The sequence below is a fragment of the Crocodylus porosus genome, unplaced genomic scaffold (genome assembly GCF_001723895.1).
Source record: "Crocodylus porosus isolate Cpor-Errol unplaced genomic scaffold, CroPor_comp1, whole genome shotgun sequence".
NCBI lineage: Eukaryota > Metazoa > Chordata > Crocodylia > Crocodylidae > Crocodylus > Crocodylus porosus.
Genome location: NW_017728935.1, coordinates 2,772,453 through 2,793,299, shown reverse-complemented (window position 1 = coordinate 2,793,299; position 20,847 = coordinate 2,772,453). Strand labels below are relative to the sequence as shown.

The 20,847-nt window shown below is 43.9% G+C and overlaps 1 protein-coding gene and 1 pseudogene across 1 annotated transcript; both read left to right on the top strand.

Moving 5' to 3' along the window:
- The first annotated feature begins 79 nt into the window (after positions 1–79).
- On the top strand, positions 80–8,264 carry LOC109317769 (acidic mammalian chitinase-like). The gene is made up of 11 exons (XM_019546635.1): positions 80–976; positions 1,172–1,201; positions 2,135–2,339; positions 3,338–3,394; positions 4,384–4,549; positions 4,888–5,012; positions 5,291–5,414; positions 5,509–5,691; positions 6,549–6,665; positions 6,926–7,061; positions 7,861–8,264. Exons 1-11 carry the CDS (start codon positions 916–918, stop codon positions 8,169–8,171), a joined length of 1,515 nt encoding a protein of 504 aa, XP_019402180.1. The 5' UTR covers positions 80–915; the 3' UTR covers positions 8,172–8,264.
- Positions 8,265–10,105: 1,841 nt separating this feature from the next.
- LOC109317677 lies at positions 10,106–20,723 on the top strand (annotated as a pseudogene).
- Positions 20,724–20,847: the final 124 nt, after the last annotated feature.

Below are 20,847 nucleotides of genomic sequence, written 5' to 3'. Positions count from 1 at the left end.
CCTTGGGATTTTTGGTTGTACTTAACTTGCGTGGTCTTAGTATATTGAATACCTTTATGTTCTCACTATACTGTTCTCTGGCTCATTCTTCCCCAGAGAAATAAGAAAAGCAAAAAAGGGAACAAATTAGAAATATTCTTCACATTGCACTATAACACAGGCAGGGTGGGGTTACGGCGGAACAGCCTTGATTTACTTCAGTAAGTCTGTACGTAATAGGTCATTTGTCATCCTCTGAAGGTCACACGTGTTGGCATCTTACACCTGCGCTGTTGGGATCGATCAGGAGCCAGAACCAGCACTTGTATCTGCTCTATTGATCCTTCTTTCTCTTCTGTTGCCAAATCAGCCTGGGTGCCAAAGGGATTAAGGTATGTAAGGAGGGCCCAATCCTTTAAGCTACCATACTGGAGCTTTAGGATTATCGGCAGTTGCCATGAATTAGCCTGAGATCTAGTTATTAACCAAAGGCAAGGGAGGATGAGGACACCTTTGCTGAACCTTTCCTGGCATGTTCTGTGTGCTCTCTACCCCACCAGTGCATCCAGATGGGCGTGATTTTTTTTTTCCCCATTCATTTTTCTTAATTTTGTTCAATCAAAGTGTGCCCGGGCATTCTCCTGGCCTCTGTGCAGTGTGCCTGTGACTGGTGCTCACTGCATGCTTTCAAGGGCCCCTTCTATTTCCTGGGATGAGCCCAAGGGGAAGGGCCTGTGGTTCCCTGCCCCCCCCAGCCCTGAGAGACTTTATCTCACTGGTGGCATTTGGGGTGTCACCACCCTTGAAAAATGGGCTCTGCTATTTGTATATTTAATTTTGCTTGTGTGTGTAGCTTGACAGCTGACGTGTTGTTTTTATTGCAGGTGTGTGGGTTCCATGCTGATAAGGGGACTTTCCTCTGTCATATAAACCAGCATGGCACCCCAGGTGGGCATCTTATCGGAAGGAAAGATGAGAAACACACTGCTGTGGACTGGTGAGTAACTCTTGGGCTTTTTGTCTCGAGCAGACTTCCCTAGAAGGCTGGTCTCACGGGGCTTGGAACAGGACGTGTCCCAGGTGTTTTGGGGTCACGTTCCATGTGGAAGTAGAATTACTTACTCTGCGACTGGAGTAAGGTTTGTCAATGCTGAATCAGTTTATTTCTAATGCGTGCTCCTTTCTTTCGCAGGCTTGGCCGTTTTGCTGCAGTTGCAGCTGGGTAAGAATATCTCATCTTTTTCTCTTTGTGGAGCTGATGAATATTCAGGACAATAAGCCTTTGTTAAATGAGAGAATGGGAGAGTTAAGCCTGGGGGAAATTAAGCGAACTGGCGGAATCGTTGGATCTCAACTTCAGCTAGTGGAAATCAGTTTAGCAATGTCAGCTCCAGTGAGCCATGTCCGTTCACAGTAGCTGAAGATCTGACCCAATTGTTCTCCTTTTTATACTTTACTCCTCCCTTTCTTTCTTCCCTCCTTTTCATTTTGCAATGAATGATCTGTGAGTTGAAGAATGGGCAAGTTGTTTTTTTTGGGTTTTTTTTTGGGCGAGGGGAGGGAGAGCTCTGCATTAAGAAGGAATAGGGAGGAACAGAACTAGTAATGCTTGGCCCTCTCTACTAATTATGCTGAGACTTAGTCTCCAAATAAGCAAGATTATCCTTTGTGCAAAACCGGAACGCCTTGGTCTACAGCAAATACGTAATTTCAAGCTGTTCTCTGTGGAAAGGGAACAGTCTGGCCTTGGGTAATACCTAGGAAAAAACAGTGTCCTGAAATATTTGTCAGGAGGGTGGGATGGTGCTTAAATGGAACAGGTGACTGACTTAGTATTTTTTCACTGACACAACCATCTCTGTTTAGGGTGCAACATTGAATAAACAGAATTCCTAGGTTCAATTAAGCTGTCGTTCATAGTGGGAAGTGGTGCATCTATGCACATAGTCAGGAAGTGTGAGGGAAGAGGTTGAATTTTCTTCCTCTTAAGCCAATGGAGCTGCAACAGTGTAAGAAGAATTACCCCCGACCGGTATGAACACTGGTGAGAGCAGAATAAGTCTTCTGATTGCTCCCTCAATGATTTCTCAAGATCACCATGCAGAAAGAGACAGGCATTGCTTTCTCAGACTGCTCCGATTCACTTGTCTCCTAGGCTCTGCCTACAAACTTGTGTGCTACTTCACTAACTGGGCCCAGTACAGGCCAGAACCTGCCAAGTACTTCCCAAACAATGTGGACCCCCACTTATGCACCCACTTGATGTACGCCTTTGCAACGATGAATGAAAATAAGATTGCACCCTATGAATGGAACGATGAGGACAGACTCTTTCCAGCATTTCAATCACTAAAGAAAAGGTCAGTCCTTTCCAAAGTACGAGACCTAAAACAAACAGTAGTGGTGTCAGATGAGATTGAGGTAGGAGTCTTTCCTATCAGTTATGATGTAAGAATGGAAGAGGTGTAATAAAGAATTTCCTTGTTGTAGAATAGAAATTATATAAAAGATGGACTGTAGCAGTGCTTTTGTTAAGGGCCCCGTTTTGCAATCTTGATGAGACTTCGCTTGCAAAAGTAATTTTGTTGACTTCAGCAGGCTACCAATACTTGTGCATCCACATTAGTCAAATCTGCAGGTCTGTCATACCTTGCATTTAAACCCCTCTGTCACGTTATAGTAGCTTGGATGATTTATGTTCCCTGTGGCTGGAATGTGACACTCTGGATTCAAGTTCGGGTTTAAAGATTTTTATTAATGCATAAAGCAGTTGTGGAATCAAGGAGGAGGGGAGCGTGTGCTGTTGAACTTGAACCCAAGGGACATGGATTTAAAGCCTGGTTTTGCCATGGACTCTTTTGACCTTTGAGAAGTTTCATAGATTTCATAGACGTTAGGGCTGGAGGGGACCTCAAAGATCATCGAGTCCAGCCCCCTGCCCCAGGGACAGGAAGTCAGCTGGGGTCAAAGGACCCCAGCAAGATCAGCATCCAAGTGTTTCTTGAATAAGTCCAGAGTAGGTGCCTGCACCACATCTGGAGGGAGTCTGTTCCAGGTCTTGGGGGCTCGGGGGCAAAAGTTGTTTGTTCTTTCTCTGCTTCCTATTTCCATGCGTGAACTGAATATTCCCCCATATTCCATCTTTTATCCATCCTACCTGTTTGGGCCATAAACTCTTTAAGGAGAAGGCTGTTTCTTGCTCTATGTTAGTACTATGTTTGGCACGGCAGGGTTCTGGGGCACTAGTGTGATGGATAAGCCAGAAAGAGGTGAATGGATTTGTCTCAAACTGAAAAATGTTCATCACAAAGTGACCACTCCTGCTGACCATTCAGTTTCTTTTCTTTTCTTGTCCCAGTAATGACAAGCTGGTCACCCTGCTGGCCATCGGAGGGTGGAACTTTGGCACTCAAAAGTAAGAGCTTTTCTTTTCGCTGCAGCAAAATAACAAGGATGATAGGGATGCCAGGGGTCCGACAATACACAGCCGCCTCCAGCTCTTCTGGAGTCAGTGGGAGTCTTGCTGTTAACATCAGCAGGCATGAAATTGGGTGGCCAATGACCGTTGTAAGGGTAGCGAAGGATACTGGATACAAGTGGTTGTAGCTGATTAAAAACTGGTGATAGCTCTGAGGCTAGTGCGAATACAGGGGAAAAGTGGGTACGGTGCTTAACTAGGAAATAAGTGGCATGATGAAGTGTTATCCATGATACAAAAGGAAGGTGATTGGTGAGGATGGGAATACAGGAGATTTATTGAAATGATAAAGCTGATGTTGCTGAAGTTGGGAATTTTTTTCATTTGAAGCCCTTTCTGTAAAAAGTGCAGGTTTTGTTAGTGAAATGTATTTAAATGTCACTGAACCGATCATTTAAAAACAAAAAAAGGTCCCAATTCATTTCCATTCAAAATGTTTTGATTTTTTTTTTTTCCAATTGGGAATGATTTTTTGATTACATTTACCTTTGATTATCATTTTTTCAAGTTTAACAAATGCTCAAAATCAGAATTAAATGTTTTGCTTCAGATTAATTTTTTGTTTTGATTTTTTTTTCCCCTGGAAAATGCTGTAAACCAAAAAAACCCATATTATTTTATTTTATTTTATTTTTTGCACAGCTGTAGAAACTGCAATAGTTGGGAATTTGAATGGGACTGTGGTGGCATTAAATGGAAAATAGTGACACAGCAGTGTGATAATTCAGATAAGGCCATCTGCAATGTCTGTTAATGTCAGTACGAGTCCTCCATTGACTTTATTGGTTATTGGGTCATGGCAATAGATTTCAATTAGAGTGGTATGGGATAAGACCGTCATATTTATAAAACAAATCATGAATCTGCAATGGTATGCATTGACAGGAAATTTGTCTACCGTTGCCTGAGAATTGTCTTTTCCCCAGGTTCACTCAAATGGTGGCATCGCAAGCAAATCGTAAGACCTTCATTGACTCCGTGATTGCGTACCTTCGCAAATTTGGGTTTGATGGGATCGACTTGGATTTTGAATACCCAGGTTCCCGAGGCAGCCCCCCTGAAGACAAGCATCGCTTCACCATCTTGATTGAAGTGAGGAACGAATGGGCTCTCTCAGTTACTTTTTTTAATGGAATATAGGCAGATAATCACGGAGCTGTACATCAGCTGTTCTTGCTGCAGTGCTGCATGATCATGCTGCTTGTCTATCTTTAGTGCCAGGAGACCAGCAATTGTAGAAATAAAATATCAGGATTTGTTTAAGACATCTGGTTTAAGGGCTTTGGGCTACCCAGCCATGGAAGCAAAAATCAGGAGATTACTGAGCTTGTGAAAAAGAGGTGGCAGATGAAATGTTTCCACATAGCTACTTACAGCTGGACAGGAACAGCTTTATAACTGGAGTGACTAATACCATGCTCTCTTATCAGGAAATGCTGGAAGCCTTCACAGCTGAAGCTGCAAGTGCCAACAAGCCACGTCTGTTGATTACAGCAGCAGTATCTGCTGGGAAAGCAACTATAGACGCTGGCTATGAGATTGCTGAGATAGGGGGGTAAGTAGCCTGGTTACCACATTGTGTATGGTACGTTATTGGCTGGGTGCTCTGCCGCCTTGACCCTTGTGCCATGAATTACACCTGGGGAGCATGGGTGTGTGCCTAAACCTCCGTCTATAGTACTCGCACTCTCATTGCACAGATAACTGCATGAGGCACAAAACAGTAGGGATTCAGAATCGTTATCTAAGGGCATTGTTGGATGATTCGTTGTGTGTTGACTGTCCAGATGGCAGTGCCTTTCCTCATCACCGCTTTTGCTCAAATTATACCAGGCTCCTGGATTTCATCAGTGTGATGACCTATGATTTCCATGGAGGCTGGGATCCAGTCACAGGACACAACAGCCCCTTGTATCAAGGCTTTAGGGACCAGGGTGACTTCAAGTTTTTCAACTGCGTAAGGAAATTAACAGTAAACTCCACTATCTTCCCCAAGAAGATCGTGAGATGATGAGCAATGAGGGTAAGTGTCTTTCCTTTTGTCTCTGCAGAAATATGCTATGGAGTACTGGAAGAACAATGGCGCCCCAGCTGAGAAGCTCATCATGGGTTTCCCCACCTATGGGCGCACCTTCAGGATCAGTGGCCAAGACCATTGTGTTGGAGCTCCAGCATCTGGGGCAGGCTCTTCCGGGCCCTATACCCGGGAAGCCGGCTTTTGGGCATATTATGAGGTAGGAAACGTGGAGAAATTGGATTTTTGTGGACCAGGTCTTGAAGTGGTGTAAACTTGGGCTGCAAAAGCTGGGTAGATAGGTTGACTCCCGGCTGCTACGGTGACTCTAATAACAGGATTTTAGGATAGTTAGTTTAAAAGGAGCCCAAGCATGCCTATACAAGCTTCAGCCTATTGTTTAGATGCACGCTCTGATCCCTTTACTTTGTATATGAAAGTCAGGCCTGTTGACTCTGATAGAACTGTCCAGCTTAAACCTTACCTCCTTAGCAGTTGCCTTAATAATTCACTTGTGACTGATCTCTTTTTCATTTAGCATGTTGGTTGCTGGGTATCTATCTCTTGCCTACGATTTTGTTTCATCTATAATGTGAGAGAGACGTCTTCCCACTCATGCTAGTGGTATGCTGTTATAGTGCTACTGGGTTATATCTTCACAACTGGAGGAGTTGCATTCAGCTCCTGTCTTGAAGGGAAAGTAAGGCAAAGATGACTATACAGCAGTACTTTATGCCTCTTTTTTTTCCGAATGACTGAGTCTAAAGCAGTTTCTGATGCAAATTAGTGCAGGTCTGCTCTTCTTTGCTTCTGTGGAGATCAGTGAGCAGTTCTCCAAGGCAGGGGACTGATAAGAGTATAGCAGTGACCTGGCCATATCCCGTCCTGTTGGCAGTACACCTGACTGCTGGGTTTATGAGGTGGGTGGGTCTCGAAGTCCATTACTAGTGTCAGGGTTAATTATGCTGCCAGATTGGCACAATGAAGGTTAAATAGGACAGGAGACCTGTTCCTTTGACTTGGCATTCTGGCTCCTGAATGAAGGCCAGTGCATCTAACGCAATGCTGTTTTGTCAGATTTGCACCTTCCTGAAGACTGCTCAAGTACGTTGGATGTGTGACCAGAAAGTCCCATATGCCTATAAAGATAACGAGTGGGTTGGATTTGACAATCTCTGCAGCTACCGACACAAAGTAAGGCTTTAATATTCTAAAGTGACCTGTGTGTTTACTGCTTCTGCAACTGCAAAACGCTTGGCTTATATCCCATGCATCTTAGTTCCTCTTGTTAAAATGTGGGCACATACCGTATTTATTTGCATACCACATGCCCCCAAATAAGGTTTTACACCTTGTTTGTTCTCTAAAGAGCTAATGATTTCAGTGCTTGCGTTGAAATTCTTGGAGAACACAGTTGAGAGCTGTCTTGAGTAGTTTTATGATGTTTGTGGTAGGTCCAATACTTGAAGGATAACAATTTTGGAGGAGCCATGGTCTGGGCAATTGACTTGGATGATTTCCTGGGCACTTTCTGCAGTGAAGGAAAATATCCTCTGATAAGCGAGCTGAAGAGACTCCTTGAAATGAATGGTAAGAAGACAGCAATAAGGATTTCTGGGCAATCTAGTTACACAATTCTACGTGGCTAAAACCCAGGACTGGGTGTGGGAGACGAGAGGAAAATGAAGAGAGCCTTGACATGTTTTAGTCCCAGTAGGTGAATAGTGAAGACACTCACTTAGGTCTTAAGCCTCCTGTCACCTAGGGTGGGTTTGGACCTGCATAATCTTTGACTTCCTGAACCACCCCACCAGGTCACAGGTTAGGTATGATCTACTACCATTTCCAACCATTCTTTTGACCCTGGCCCTTGGGCAGCCAAGACGGGGAGATGCATGTATCCAGGTGGAAGAGAGCATTTTAAAGGAGGTGTAGCTCAGGGAAATGGATGGATGCTGCTCTGGAAGAGAAGGAGTCCTGGGCTTTAGCATGGACCCAGTGGGATAGAATCTTCCCTGCTGCTTTTTCATTCAGTTTATTCAGTGACTGTGAAATGCAAGGCACAGCAGTTCAGCCCGAAGAGGAGGGCTTCTCCTTGTTTTTCCAGGACTTATGGTCAAGTTCACATAACTGTACCTACCCAGACTCTGCCTAGTCTACTGCACAGGCTCAGTAGCCATGTAGACAGTTAGACATCCACTTTGCACAGGTAATAGAATCACAAGCTGCCCCTATGTACCAAAAATGCTACTTACATAGCTTGAAAACTGTCATTTGGGGCATCAAGTGAAACAGGAGTCTGCCCTTAGACAGCCACAGCAGAATATGAACGTGGGTAAGATATGTCTGAGCATGTGATTCTTAAAGCACCGATAATTATTCATTTTAGAGCCAATTGATCTGAACTGCCATAAAGACATCCCTGATGATGACTGCGGTTCATGTGGCACTGCTCCACCTGACCCAACTGACCCAACTGATCCTCCTTCACCTGCAACAAAACCTCCACCGCCTACACCTGAGACGCCACCAGTCGATTCTGGTGATAAGACATTTTGCAGTGATAAACAAGATGGCATGTATGCTGACCCTGAAGATCGGGCATCCTTCTACCAGTGTGCTGCCGGCACTGCTTACCACTTCACCTGTGCAGCTAGCCTGGTCTATGACGAGAGCTGCAAGTGCTGCAACTATCCCTAATATTAACGCCAGCCCCCAGGTTGCAACGTTGGTAACTTCACGAGTCCCTCTGGAATCCCCCTGTCTTTATAAATAAAGCCAGCAGGCAGGGATAGAGCATTATATGTGCGTTGTCTTTCTTCTGTGCAATGTTTGATTAGTGACCCAGTTGTAATAGCAACAGAAACAGTCTGTTTTCCGTAGTGTCTTCTCTGCTGTTGCATCACAACAAGTATACACCACACTCTCAACCTAGGCAAAATCTGGCATCGTTGGGCACTTTCCAAACTTCATCTAGGGTATGTGTTTGATTCATGTCATACTGGTATTTACACAGCTCTATGGAAGCTCTCACAGTTGTTGATTCTGGTATAAGTATTTCTCATTAGCTACTGTAATTTTGTAGGCCTCATCCTTAGGGTTGGATTTCTTTCCATTTCTAACTGGTGTGAGGCCACACTGGGGAGGTGTAGTCCATAGCTCTAACTTTCTTCCAAGAACAAATCACTGCAGCTAGATTCAGTGAATTAGAGCACATTTCATGATGGGTGAATTTAACTTTCTCAAAGACACCTGAAACCTCCCAGACTTAAAAGACACAGCTGGGCTTTGGTTCTCATTTACAAAGATTTGAATTGTACATAACTTCACTGGGAAAGTATCAGTGAGGAGAACAGTAGTAGGAATGACACGGGTAAACAGCTATACAGCTGTGGGAGATCAGTCACGTCTACCAGGGTTCTTTAAACATCTCTCAGCAAAAAAGTGATACTTGCTTTCTAATGATATAGATTTTGGGGTAAGGCATTTTTTAATCATTAAAAAAAAAAAAATTACAAAATGACATTTTTGTACCAGCCACCTCTATTTTTCAAACATGATCACTAGATATAATGATCGGATTACTCTATGCAGCTGCTCAGAGGTGTGAATCTTCAATGCCAGTCTTTTAAAAAAGGAACACCTCTTCAACCTAGTTTCCTGTTGATGAAACATGGGGAAATATAAGCTTGACAGGTTAGTATGGGCTTGGTCGGTCCAGCACAAAGCCTATGCACATCTTAAATCTAGCATACATAGCATTGAACACCCTCTTTCCAGTTCTGACACATTACTTTCTGACAAGTGTGTAGGTTTACACACTATTTTAGCTGCTGGGACTTAAATTGAGTGATGCATAGCATCTGTTGTGGCTCTCTGTTTAGCAGCAAGTTTTCTCCAAAGGTTTATATGCTTGTATATCAGATGCCATCGAATACCTGCAGGGGCATGGATGGAAAGAAAAATTAGGTGAATACAGAGGCATGCGCACATCTTGCAGGTTCAGTGTAGAGCATAGTTCTGGCAAGATGTCCCCTTTTAGCACTGCAAGAAAACATAACTATTTAAAATGTGATTTTTTTTTTAAAACACTTGTTGAGCACATACAGGGGGCTGATATATAAAACATGCTTAGCTACACCCTTTGCCTCTCCTGTAGCAGGGCCTACTCACAGACTGAATTTAATGCACATTAGCAAAAGCGCATTTATGAATGTGTAGATGCGCCCACCGCGTATTAAGCAGTTATTAACTTGGTCTGAGGTTGATTAAGCATAAACGGTCTCTATTTCAGTTAATTCCTAATGCAGTCTCTTTTCCTTTGCTGGCTTGGCAATTTTGCTGCAGTTGCGGCTGGTTAAGACTATCTCATCTCTTTGTTCATTCACATATAGCTGATCAATCTTCAGGACAGTAAACCTTTGTTACATGACAGAAAAGGAGAGGAAAGCCTAAAGGAAATAAAGAATGCATAGAAGAAATTGCTGGATCCAAACTTCAGCTGGTGAAAACCAGTTTAGCTCTGTTAATCTCAGTAAGCAGGTTTCATGCCAGCTGAAGGTTTAATCCAGTTATTCCTCTTTGTTCTTTGCTTCTTCCTTTCTGTCTTCCCTGCCTTTCACTCACTGCAACAAATGATAGGTGAGTTGAAGAATGGACTAATATCTTTCTGGAGATTCTGTATTGGAGAGGAGTAGGGAGCTGTAGAACTGGTATCTTCTTCTTCAGGGCTGACCCATGGCTGTATCTATTGCTTGTGCTGAGACTGTCTCTAAAAGTGGTAAGCAAGATTATCCTTTGTGCAAACCCTAATTGTCCTGGTCTAGAGCAAATATTTCATTTCAAGCTGTTCTTTGTGGGAAGGGAATGCCCTGACCTTAGGAAATACCTAGAAAAAACAGTGTCCTGCATTGTTTGTCACGGGGAAGATTGGGGGTGGGAAGGTGCTTGAATGGGACAGGTGACTGACTTGCAGGTATTAGTGCCACCAGAGTGAATACTAGTACCAGTGCAGCATTGCATAAGCAGAATTCATGAGTAAACCTCCATTTGTGCTGAGAACTGGTGCATCTGTATGTGTGAAAGAAGTTGGATTTTCCTCCTTTATACTTTTGAAGCTTGGTTCCAGTGAAATTACTGCTACCAACACTGGTGAGAGAAGAATCAGTTTTCTGATTGCACTCTCATCAATGACCCTTGAGACAGCCGCTCGGAACGAGGCAGGCATTTTCTTTCCTAACTGGCTCTGATTTGCTTGTCTCCTTCCAGAACCTGGCTACAAACGTGTGTGCTGCTTCAGTAACGGGGCCCAGCACAGGCCAGAACCTGCTGAATTCTTCCCAAACAATGTGGACCCCAATCTGTGCACCCACTTGACGTATGCCTTGCAACAATGAATGAAAATCACGTTGGAGCCTATGAATGAAATGGTGAACGCAGACACTATCCAGAAATTCAAGCATTGAAAAAAAGGTCAGTTCCTCCCAATGGACAAAATCTAAAACAAATACTCATTATGTCAGAAGAAACGGAAGTAGCATTCTTTTCTATCAAGTATGATGCAAGGATGGGAGGCATATAATAAAGCATTCCTTTGCTACAGGATAAGAATTGCATAGAATATGTTATATAGTCATACTCGCATTAAAGGGCTCCATTTTTCAACCTGATGAGATTTCACTCATAAGAGTAATCGTGTTTTATTTAGTGGGGTACTCATGTAAGTATGCATCAGTGTCAGTCAAACCTACAGGTCTATCATACACTGCATTTAACCCCCTTTTTTACATTATAATAGTTTGGCTATTTTACATTCCTTGAAGCGGGACATAGGCAGACAAGGTTCTTTGGGTAAATCTGATATCTTTTATTAGACCAACTCAGATAGTTGGAAAAATTCGTCTTAGCAAGCTTTCAGGTTTAAATCCCCTTTGTCAGGCCGAGGAAGCATCTGCAGCTGGTGTGTGCACTTTCGATGTTGGATGATCCATTGTGTGTTGACTGACTAGTCCAGATCGCAGTCCTATTTATCATCATTATTTTTCCTGAATTTAAACCAACCAATCCACTGCTCTTCATCTCTCAACTAAGTGCTTCATTCAAAGGAAGGGGATTACAGCACCTTCTTGCCTCCCACAGAGTTGTGAGGTCTAATGAATATTTTGACACCCTTGAGATTCCTGCAATGAATGCTACTCAGATTCTTTTTGTTATTCTTCAAACAGGGCTCACTGCAGGCCATGGCTCTGTTCTTCTTTTGGGGTGGCATCCACGCAGTGCATCCTATCTCTATATGTCGGGGAGAGACTTGCACTGAAAGATATGGAACAGGAACCCAATGGGAAAAACCTGTTAGAGTTAAGTTCAATAGTCCAAGAAAAGCTTCACAAGTATGCCAAGTGCTGGTTATAGATGCGTCTAGTTGGTAAGAGATGATTCCTTAAAGGATTGTATGCACTTTCTCTTGCTGTTTTAACGCTGTTTAAGACTTTCCTTAAGTGTTGACAAGTCTGGTCTCTGGTCTGGTTTGTGGCAGTGAGGCGAGCAGAGGTAAAGGAAAGCAGGGTGTATTATAGCACCTTACATGCTCTTGAGAGTTATGAAGGCCAGGTGGGATCACTGCTGAACAGCCTTGACTTACTTTAGTGATAGTCTATGCGTAATCTCCTGGTCATTTGTCACCTTCTGAAGGCCATGTGTGTTGGTGTTTGATACCCTGCCTGGCTAGGACCTATCAGGAGCCAGAACTGGGACAACACCTGTTGATATCAGTCCTATTGACTGTATTTCTTTCCAGTTGCCAAGATGATCTGCGAGCCAAGGGGATTGAGGCTTCTGAAGCAGGATCAGCCATCAAAGTTATGTAACCTTGCCATATCCAGGCGGCTAGTCTAGGAAACCAAGGAGCAAAGTGAAGACCAGGTGTTTGGACCGGTGTGGCAGCAGGATTGAAGACAAATTTTTGCTGTTGACTTTGACATGTCTAGGATTTGCCTGGGGTGTTTGGTGTCTGAGTGAGTGTTAATGGGAAAGCATTTTACACAAAAATGGGAGGGTGTGGTGGAGCACAGTTGGGGTGCTCACCACCTGATGTGGACTGCAGCTGGCTAGGGAAGAGCTAGCAGTGAAGGCAGCTCGGAAATACCCCGAGGGTCATTTTTTTTAAGGGGGAAGGTGTGTGGCAGAGCACCGGGGTGCACTGCGGGGCTATTACAAGCTCCATGGGAGCTTGTTTGCAGAGCAGCTGGGAACCCCCCCCACCTTGGAACCAGTTTAAAGGGGAAGGGGGGGGGTGGCAGAACACAACTGGTTGGTGCCTGACACTTGAAGAGATGGCAGCAGGTATTGCCCCAGCCCTGATGAGTGGTCATTTTAGATCCAGGCCAGCAGAGCCAGAGGCAGCAGTTTGCTGCCTGACGCCGTCGAAGTAACATCTCCTGGTGGAGCTGCTGCTCTTCATCTTCAATTTGAAGTGAGCACCCAGTCTCACAAGTCATTTTGTTGGTGTTAACAGGATACCCATGTGCGAGGTCTAAGTGTGAGTCACTCCAGAAGTCTGATGTGCATGGCTTTTCTACTGGTCTTTGAGACTTTTATAGCATCTAGCTGGAACTTTACTGTCAAATTCCAGTGCAAGTGCAAAATGGCTTATTTATATGGGGGTGGGGAGGAAGAGGAGGCAGGCTGTGATTACACCTTTAACACTGAAACCCAAAGGATATGGGTTCAAAAATTTAGCCACAACAGGCTAAATGGCATTTTTGTCATTTTAACAAGTTCACAATTGGACACAGAAAAATAACAATTTCCACTGACCTACCTTTCCTTTTTCTTCTCTTGTATCATAGCAATGACAAGCTGGGCGCCCTGCTGGCCATTGGAGGGTGAACCTTTAGCACTCAAAAGTAAGAACTTTTTCCTTCACTTACAGAAGACACACAAGTCTACGTAACAAACTGCCCACTTCGGCCGCTAGTGAAGTCAACCACCGCTTTCCTACTGATTTTGGCAAACGTAGAATTAGGTCCCTGATGACTGGTATAAAGATGGTGTATCTGCCTGGATGTAGATGATAGTGCCAACTAAATGGCAGGCTGAATGAGATGATGCTCTCAGTGCAGTTGTTAACACGGGTTTGGTAAGAAAATAAGGACAAGGCAAGATACAGCGATCGTTTATAAAAATGTAGAGAAGGGATAGGCAACTGAGGCATCAGTGGTAAGAAAAGAAAGGGTTTGGTGAGGAAGGGAATTACTATAAAAAACACCCCCAAGGTGGATGTTGCTAGAGCTCAGCAAATTATTTAATTTTTTTTTTTCCAGGAAGCCTAGGTTGAGGAGCATACTCATATATAGGTTTGCAGAATTGCTCCTTTGAGCAAACTTAGGATTTTTTTTCTGTTCTTGTTTTAATGTGATATGTTCTGTTTTACAATTTAAGATGGCTTTGGGTTTTTCAAGTACCCTTGGAATGATTATTTTTTTAAACTTTTAAAAAAATTCTAAAAATCAAAATGAAATGAATAATTTCAGATGGGAGGACTTGGCTTCTTTCTGTAATTTTTTCTGATGCACATCTGTCACAGCTATCAGCATTGTCCAGGAGAGAACTTCCAAAGGGGTGAAACTTGTATTACACAAAATGGTGACATGATGAAGATGCAGGAATGGGAGTGGGACTACTTCCACTGCTTTCATTAGATGTTGAATCAAACTAACAGTGAAGATAATGACCTGGTTAAGGTATTGATTGACTAAATTGATCAAAACAGGAATCTGACAGTGGTATCCGTGCACACAAGATAATGGCAAGGAACAGCATGGGAGGAAGTTTGGTGAAGACAGTTGGTGCTGAAGGAGGAATGTGAGGAAGAGGACGGACTGGTGCTCATACTCCCAAAGTCTGTGATAACAGCACTTGTGGAAAACACTTATTGTATAGTCACTTATAATATGAACAGAAATGGGGGTTTAAATTATATGGATCAAGGCCATTTTGAAATGAACATAATGAGCCTTCAGTTGTATGTGTTGATGGGAAGAGGATGAGCACTAGTGCGAGATTAGTCCTCTTCTTCTCAGGTTCACTCAAATGGTTGCCTCACGAGGGACTCAGCAAACCTTCATTGACTCCGTAATTGTGCATCTCCGCAAAGTTGCGTTTGATGGGATTTACCTGGATTTCGAATACCTGGGATCCCGAGGAAGGCCTGCTGAGGACAAGCATCACTTCACCGTCTTGGTTCAGGTGAGGAATCGCTGGACTTCGGCAGTCATGCCGTATGTGAGCTGAAATCGGACAGTCTGGAAGCATGGAACTGTGCATCAGCTGGTCTTGTATTGATGCAGCATGAAAATCATTCACTTTTTGGCTCCAGGAATATGACAACTGTAGAAATCGGGTATCTGGACTGCTTAGGGCATTCTCTTTAACGTCTCTGAGGATAATTTGGTGGGGAAGGGTTGTTCAGAAGATAACTGAGCTACTAGAAAAAAGGAGGAAGCTGGCATGTTTGCACATAGATGCAACAGAACAGGGATAACATTTTGACCAGGGTGACTAACAACTAAATTCTCTTTTTAGGAAATATTGGAGGCCTTTACAGCTGAAGCTGCAAGTTCTGGAAAGCTCCGGCTGTTGATTACAGCTCCAGTATTTGCTGGCAAAGCCACTATTGATGCTGGCTATGAGATTGCTGAGATAGGGAAGTAAGTAGTTTGGTTTGCATGTTGTGCATTGAACGCTACTGGCTGGGCTGTCCGCTGCCCTAAACTTTGTGCTGTCATTTACACCTGGAGAATACAAAGTGCCATTGATTTTCAGATTTTTGTACTTGCACTCCCATTGATATGAACAGCTGTGGATATAATTTGCTATGCCAGGCATAAGGGGGTGGAAATTCAGACTCATTGCCAAAGATTAATATTGGATGATCTGTTAAGCGTTGACTGAGCCTATCCTGTCCTCCCATTCCTCACGGTTCGTTTTGCTGCTTTGGCTAAATTTAAGCCAGGCTCCTAGATTTCATCAGTGTGATGACCTACGACTTCCATGGAGGCTGGGATACATTCACAGGACACAACAGCCCCCTACATCAAGGCTCTGCTGACCAAGGTGACTTCATATTTTTCAATTATGTAAGGAAACAGGCAGCAAATTCCCTCTGGCTTTGCCCCAAGAGGATCTCTTGAGAGTGACAGGTACTGACTGTGAACATTTCCCATGTGTCTCTGCAGAAATATGCCATGGAGTACTGGCGTGATAATGGTGTCCCAGCTGAGAAGCTCCTCATGGGTTTTCCCACCTATGGGCACACCTTCAGGCTCACAAGCAGTGACGCATCTGTGGGAGCCCCAGCATCTGGGGCTGGCTCTTCTGGGCCCTATACCCGTGAGGCTGGATTTTGGGCTTTCTATGGGGTAAGATGCTTTTACAAGTTAGGATTTGCAGGGAAGATGGTATAAGCACCAGGGCAAGTGGAATTATTTAAATCTAAGATTCCTGTTTTGGACCTGGAAGTACAAGCAGACCGTATTCCCAATCTAAAGTTTTATGTCTGGGCTTGCAGACACAGCATAGCTACTGCTGCAGAGAGCTCTGTGTGAATTGCAAAACTCACCACAGGAGTTGGGTAGATACCTGGTCCTCTAGTCTGTGCTGAGCTCATGCCTGCTGCAGCTGTTTTGCTTTCATGACACAAGTGGGTTGATCTCAATCTGCTGGGGCATGTCTGCAGAAGCTGTTGTCTATGTCCTAGAGCATGTATACAGCAGATCATCTCATTTATTTCCGAGCAGCTGCAGGAGAACAAGATGAACAGGAACAGCTAATGTGGATTTGCCAAGGCCTAGTGCCCCTGCATATTGCCAGGTGGAGGAAAAGGGATCATGTTATAAGAATTAGGCCCATTGACTTCAGTGGAGACACCCAAGGCTGTCTAATGATCTGGAATTAGAGGTCCTAGGAAATATAATTTTATGAATTACAAATGGCAGATTCTCCTTTTGTTTGGGAGTCCCTGGTGCAAATTAGAGTAAGGCTGCTCTAGATCTAGATTTGGCTTCAGTGGAAACCTTAGGGCCATTCCAGCAGGCAAGGGATTGATGGAGTATGGCAGTGTCCTGGCCACATCCCCCAGCTGTCAGGAGAGGAGGAAGCTGGCTGCCATCACCAAAGGATACCGCAGCATCAACCAAGTCATAAGTGACCGCTTACACTGTCAGATTGGCACAGAGCAAGTTAAAGGGAGAACAGGATCAGATCCACTGACTTTACCTTCTGACTTTTGAATGAGGACTCTTGCTTTTTAACACCACTCTCTTCTGCAGATTTGCACGTTCCTACAGAGTGCTGAGGTGAATTGGATTGATGACCAGAAAGTCCCATATGCCTACAGAGGGAATAAATGGGTTGGGTTTGACAATATTTGCAACTACAAGCACAGAGTAAGGCCTTTAATGCTTTAAAGTGATCTTTACTTTAACTTATTTCCTGCTGTTGGCTTATATTCCATGCTTTTTAAGTAATATTTTAGCAGGCACATGTCGTCTCAAGCTATTGTGATTATGATAGGAGTATATCACAGAGCAACAATTTTTGAGCTGGGACACTACTGTCTGGCCGTGCTGTGATGCATCACTGTCCAACAAGTTAATGATGCACATGTTTGCATTGTGTCTCCTGGAGAAAAGGGCTGTGGGAACTGAATGGAGTCATTTGATGTTTGTGACAGGTTAAGTACCTGAAGGATAACAATTTTGGAGGATCCATAGTTTGGGCAATTGACCTAGATGACTTCCTGGGCACTTTCTGTAATGAAGGAAAATATCCTCTAATAAGTGAGCTGAAGAGACTGCTTGAAATGAATGGTAAGAGGATGGGAATAAGGATTTGGCGCAGTAGAATTAGGAGGCCTGGGAAATGAGTCATCTTGCAGTGAAAGACATGCATGTGGAAAGAGCCATAAGAAGGCTTATGAATTATTAAAGCCTTCTGCAGTCTTTCGAATAGATATGAAGGACGTGTGCTACCCAGGCTTTCTGCTTGTTCTCTGTATGGAAGTGAATATCACTCTGATTGATAGGTCATATTTAAAAAGAACAACAGGTTTTTCATTTGTTCCCAAATGAAAATGCAGGGATTGCCTACATGAATCACATGATTTGTCTGATTTCTTTATAAGCTTTGATGTAACCAAGATCACCAAGTTGGTTTCTTGATAATGATAAGCCCCTGACATTTTGAAAGAGCCTTCTCAGTTCATTAGCACACAGAATGTAAGTTAAATAGAGAAATATTGCTTGCTTTATTTATATAAATGGTGGTATGGAGCCACACTAAATACAATCACTGCACTGTCTGCCATGTTCAGACTTATGGCCCCTTTGCAATGCCAGAGGAACTAAAGAGGTCGATGTGTAAAGGAAGATCACACCAATTTGACTTCAGGGGAGGTATACCAGCTGGCAACACCTACATTATTCCCATATTTAGATGTTTTGAGGCATATACTCCCAGGGATTATAGGTAGTAGATTTAGCATGTTTGGAGCTGGGTTTTTCTCTCTCGTGTAAAATGGTCTCCTGTTCTATTCTGCAGGCCCGGTTCCCTTCTAAGTAGAAGGTAGAAATACTCTCAAATGCACCACATGACTGCATGGGCTACTCCCTAAACAGTCTGCTGGATTTGGGGGGTGGGGGGGGGTGGTATTCATGCAACCTATTGATAGCCTAACTGCCTCCATCATTTGACAACCCTCCCCAAGTAACAAAAATGACCAAACTGTTTCAGATCCAGGAGGCAGCCAGTAGAGCAGTGTGCAGTATCTTTAGGACATTGTTACCTGGCACAGCAGATTTCCCAACCAGATGTCGCCTCACTTCCACCACTGTCGTACCGCTGTAGCGCTGTCGGGTTTGGTCTCTGGTAGAGGTCCATTCGGCTTGCGTCCCAAAGAGGAAGCGAGTCAATGGAAACTGCACAACAGTCTTCATGGCTATTTCTCCTTCCATGTTTCCTGGCACAAAGCAGTGTTTGACACACACCGGAGTAAGGATACTCTAAAATGGATGTTGCTTCAGTAGAAAATGAAAGTGCCATTTTAATAGGGAGGGGAATGATGGAACAAAGCAGGGACCTGTTCACAGCTTCTCCGCGCAACCATGCATCCTACCACTAAGGCTGCCAGATGTGGGTAGGGCTGGTTCTCCATCATTATTGACTTCCCTAGTGGCAAATTTTAACATTTTAGCTGGTCTCTTGTGCAGCTGGGTTGGCATAAAGCAAAATAAGGAAGGGACAGGATCTGTCCCGTTGTCTTTGCTTTCTGGCTTCTGGGCCATCACATTCTAACACCCGTCTTTTCTGCAGATTTGCACATTCCTACAGAGTGCTACAGTATCCTGGATCGATGACCAGAAAGTCCCATATGCCTACAAAGATAACGAAAGAGTTGGATTGGACAATGTTTGCAGGTACAAGCACAAAGTAAAGTCTTTAACACTTGAAAGTGATCTTTACTTTTACTCTGCTCCTGCTGCTAGAATGCATTTGGCTTAAATTCCATGCGTTTTAGAGCTTTATTTGTTAAATGAATATATTGGGTGACATGTGCATGTTGTAATAAACCATTGTGAATATGAGGTGACTATTTCGCAGGACATTTGTTTCTGAGACGGGACACTCCTGCGTGCAAGTGCTGTGATGTATCGCTATCCGATAAGGTGTGATTTCAGTGTTTGTGTTGTAACTCTTGGAGAAAAATATTGAGGAGACTCTACTGAGTCATTTGATGTTTGTGGCAGGTCAAGTACCTGAAGGAGAAGAAGTTTGGAGGAGCCATGGTCTGGACAATTGACCTGGATGACTTCCTGGACACTTTCTGCAATGAAGGAAAATATCCTCTGATAACTGAGCTGAAGAGACTGCTTGAAACAAATGGTATGATGATGTTGATGCTGATTTCTGGCCCTTATAATTAGGAGGTTCAGTAATCCTTTTGTAGGTTGCTAGGATGAAAGTCACTCATGTGCAAATGGCCATAACAGGGCCTTGGCATGGCTATATTCTGAATTCAGTCCTCCTATATAGGTATTAAGAATTTAGGCACTATAATGTCTTTGTGTTAGTTCTTTATACAGAGAGACATTTCAGCCCAGATGCTAATATTGGAGTCCCAAATTGTGGTTTCTACTGAAAAGCTTTCAAGTTTCTGGCTACTAGGAGTAACAGCTAGGGCACAGGAGGTCTTACGAATCGATAGTTAGAACAAGCATCCAAACAAAAGGCCCAAACCTAGAATGACCGAGGTAGGGATGAAGCCTGAGGCCAGGATCCAAGTCTTGTAGTCAAGACTGTGCCAGTGATTAGCAATAGAGAATCCAAGATATTGAGAGCAGTTGCGGAGGAATAGATCAGGGGCCAGAAACAAGGCTGCGGGAGAAACTGGAGGCTAAGCTGTAGCAGGAGCTGGGAAGCAAGGCTTGAAGGTGACAGGATAAGGCATAGCTAGAGGCTGGTGAAGCACTGACAGCCAACATCGTTTGTCTTCCTGGTTCCTTTGCCAGGCTCAGGAGAACCAGAGAAATGACCAAGTTACAAAATGAAGTCAATTTATACAGCTCTGGCTGAGGCCTAGGCCCTCTAAACCAGGGCCATGGATGGTCTACTAAACTACTTTTTCAGCGCATTGCTCAGTGTGTGCTATTCACCCCTACACGGTGCCAGATCTGCAGAGGGCAGGAGTCTGCTGCAGCACCGGTATTTATTGGTGCTTCATTGCTTTCCTGAAGCTCTGCAGACTCTCACTCTTACCTCTGCAGCCAGGTTCAATCCCAGGTGATCAGAACCGGGACAGTCTTTTACACATCAAGAAGCAGAGGCCTAGAAATGTAGTTGGCCTCTCAAGAACATGTGTGTCTTTGGAGCCTGTCTGCATATGCAATGTTAATACACTGGAAACTGTTGATCGTAGAGCCAATTGTTGTGGGTTGTCCTGAAGACCAATCTTGCATTCCACATGAGACTACGACTGAGGCTTCGGTGGCTACCACGCCTTCTACAGATGGCAGATCAACTACCCCAGCTCCCTCATCTAACAGAGTTTTGTTCTGGAAACCAGATGGTACGTATGTACACCCTGACAGCCACACGCAATTTCACATGTGTTCTCATGGCAGAAGATTCACCTTCACCTGTTCAGCTGGCTTGGTCTTTGATGAGAGCTGCATGTGTTGCAACTGTCCCAAATGTTAACACCACCTCTGGCTCAGAACAAATATCACGTAGCCCTCAGAACCCGCTATGGCATCCCCCTCTCTTATAAATAAAACCAGCAGGTAGGGATAGAGTATAATAGCTGTGTTGTCCTTCCTCTATT

Bases quoted from the DNA above. Each gene is read 5' to 3' on its own strand.
- LOC109317769 (XM_019546635.1), top strand. From the start codon at position 916: ATGGCACCCCAGGTGGGCATCTTATCGGAAGGAAAGATGAGAAACACA. The intron at 2,340-3,337 runs GTCAGTCCTTTC...TTCTTGTCCCAG, and splicing joins TTTCAATCACTAAAGAAAAG to TAATGACAAGCTGGTCACCC. The intron at 3,395-4,383 runs GTAAGAGCTTTT...TCTTTTCCCCAG, and splicing joins TGGAACTTTGGCACTCAAAA to GTTCACTCAAATGGTGGCAT.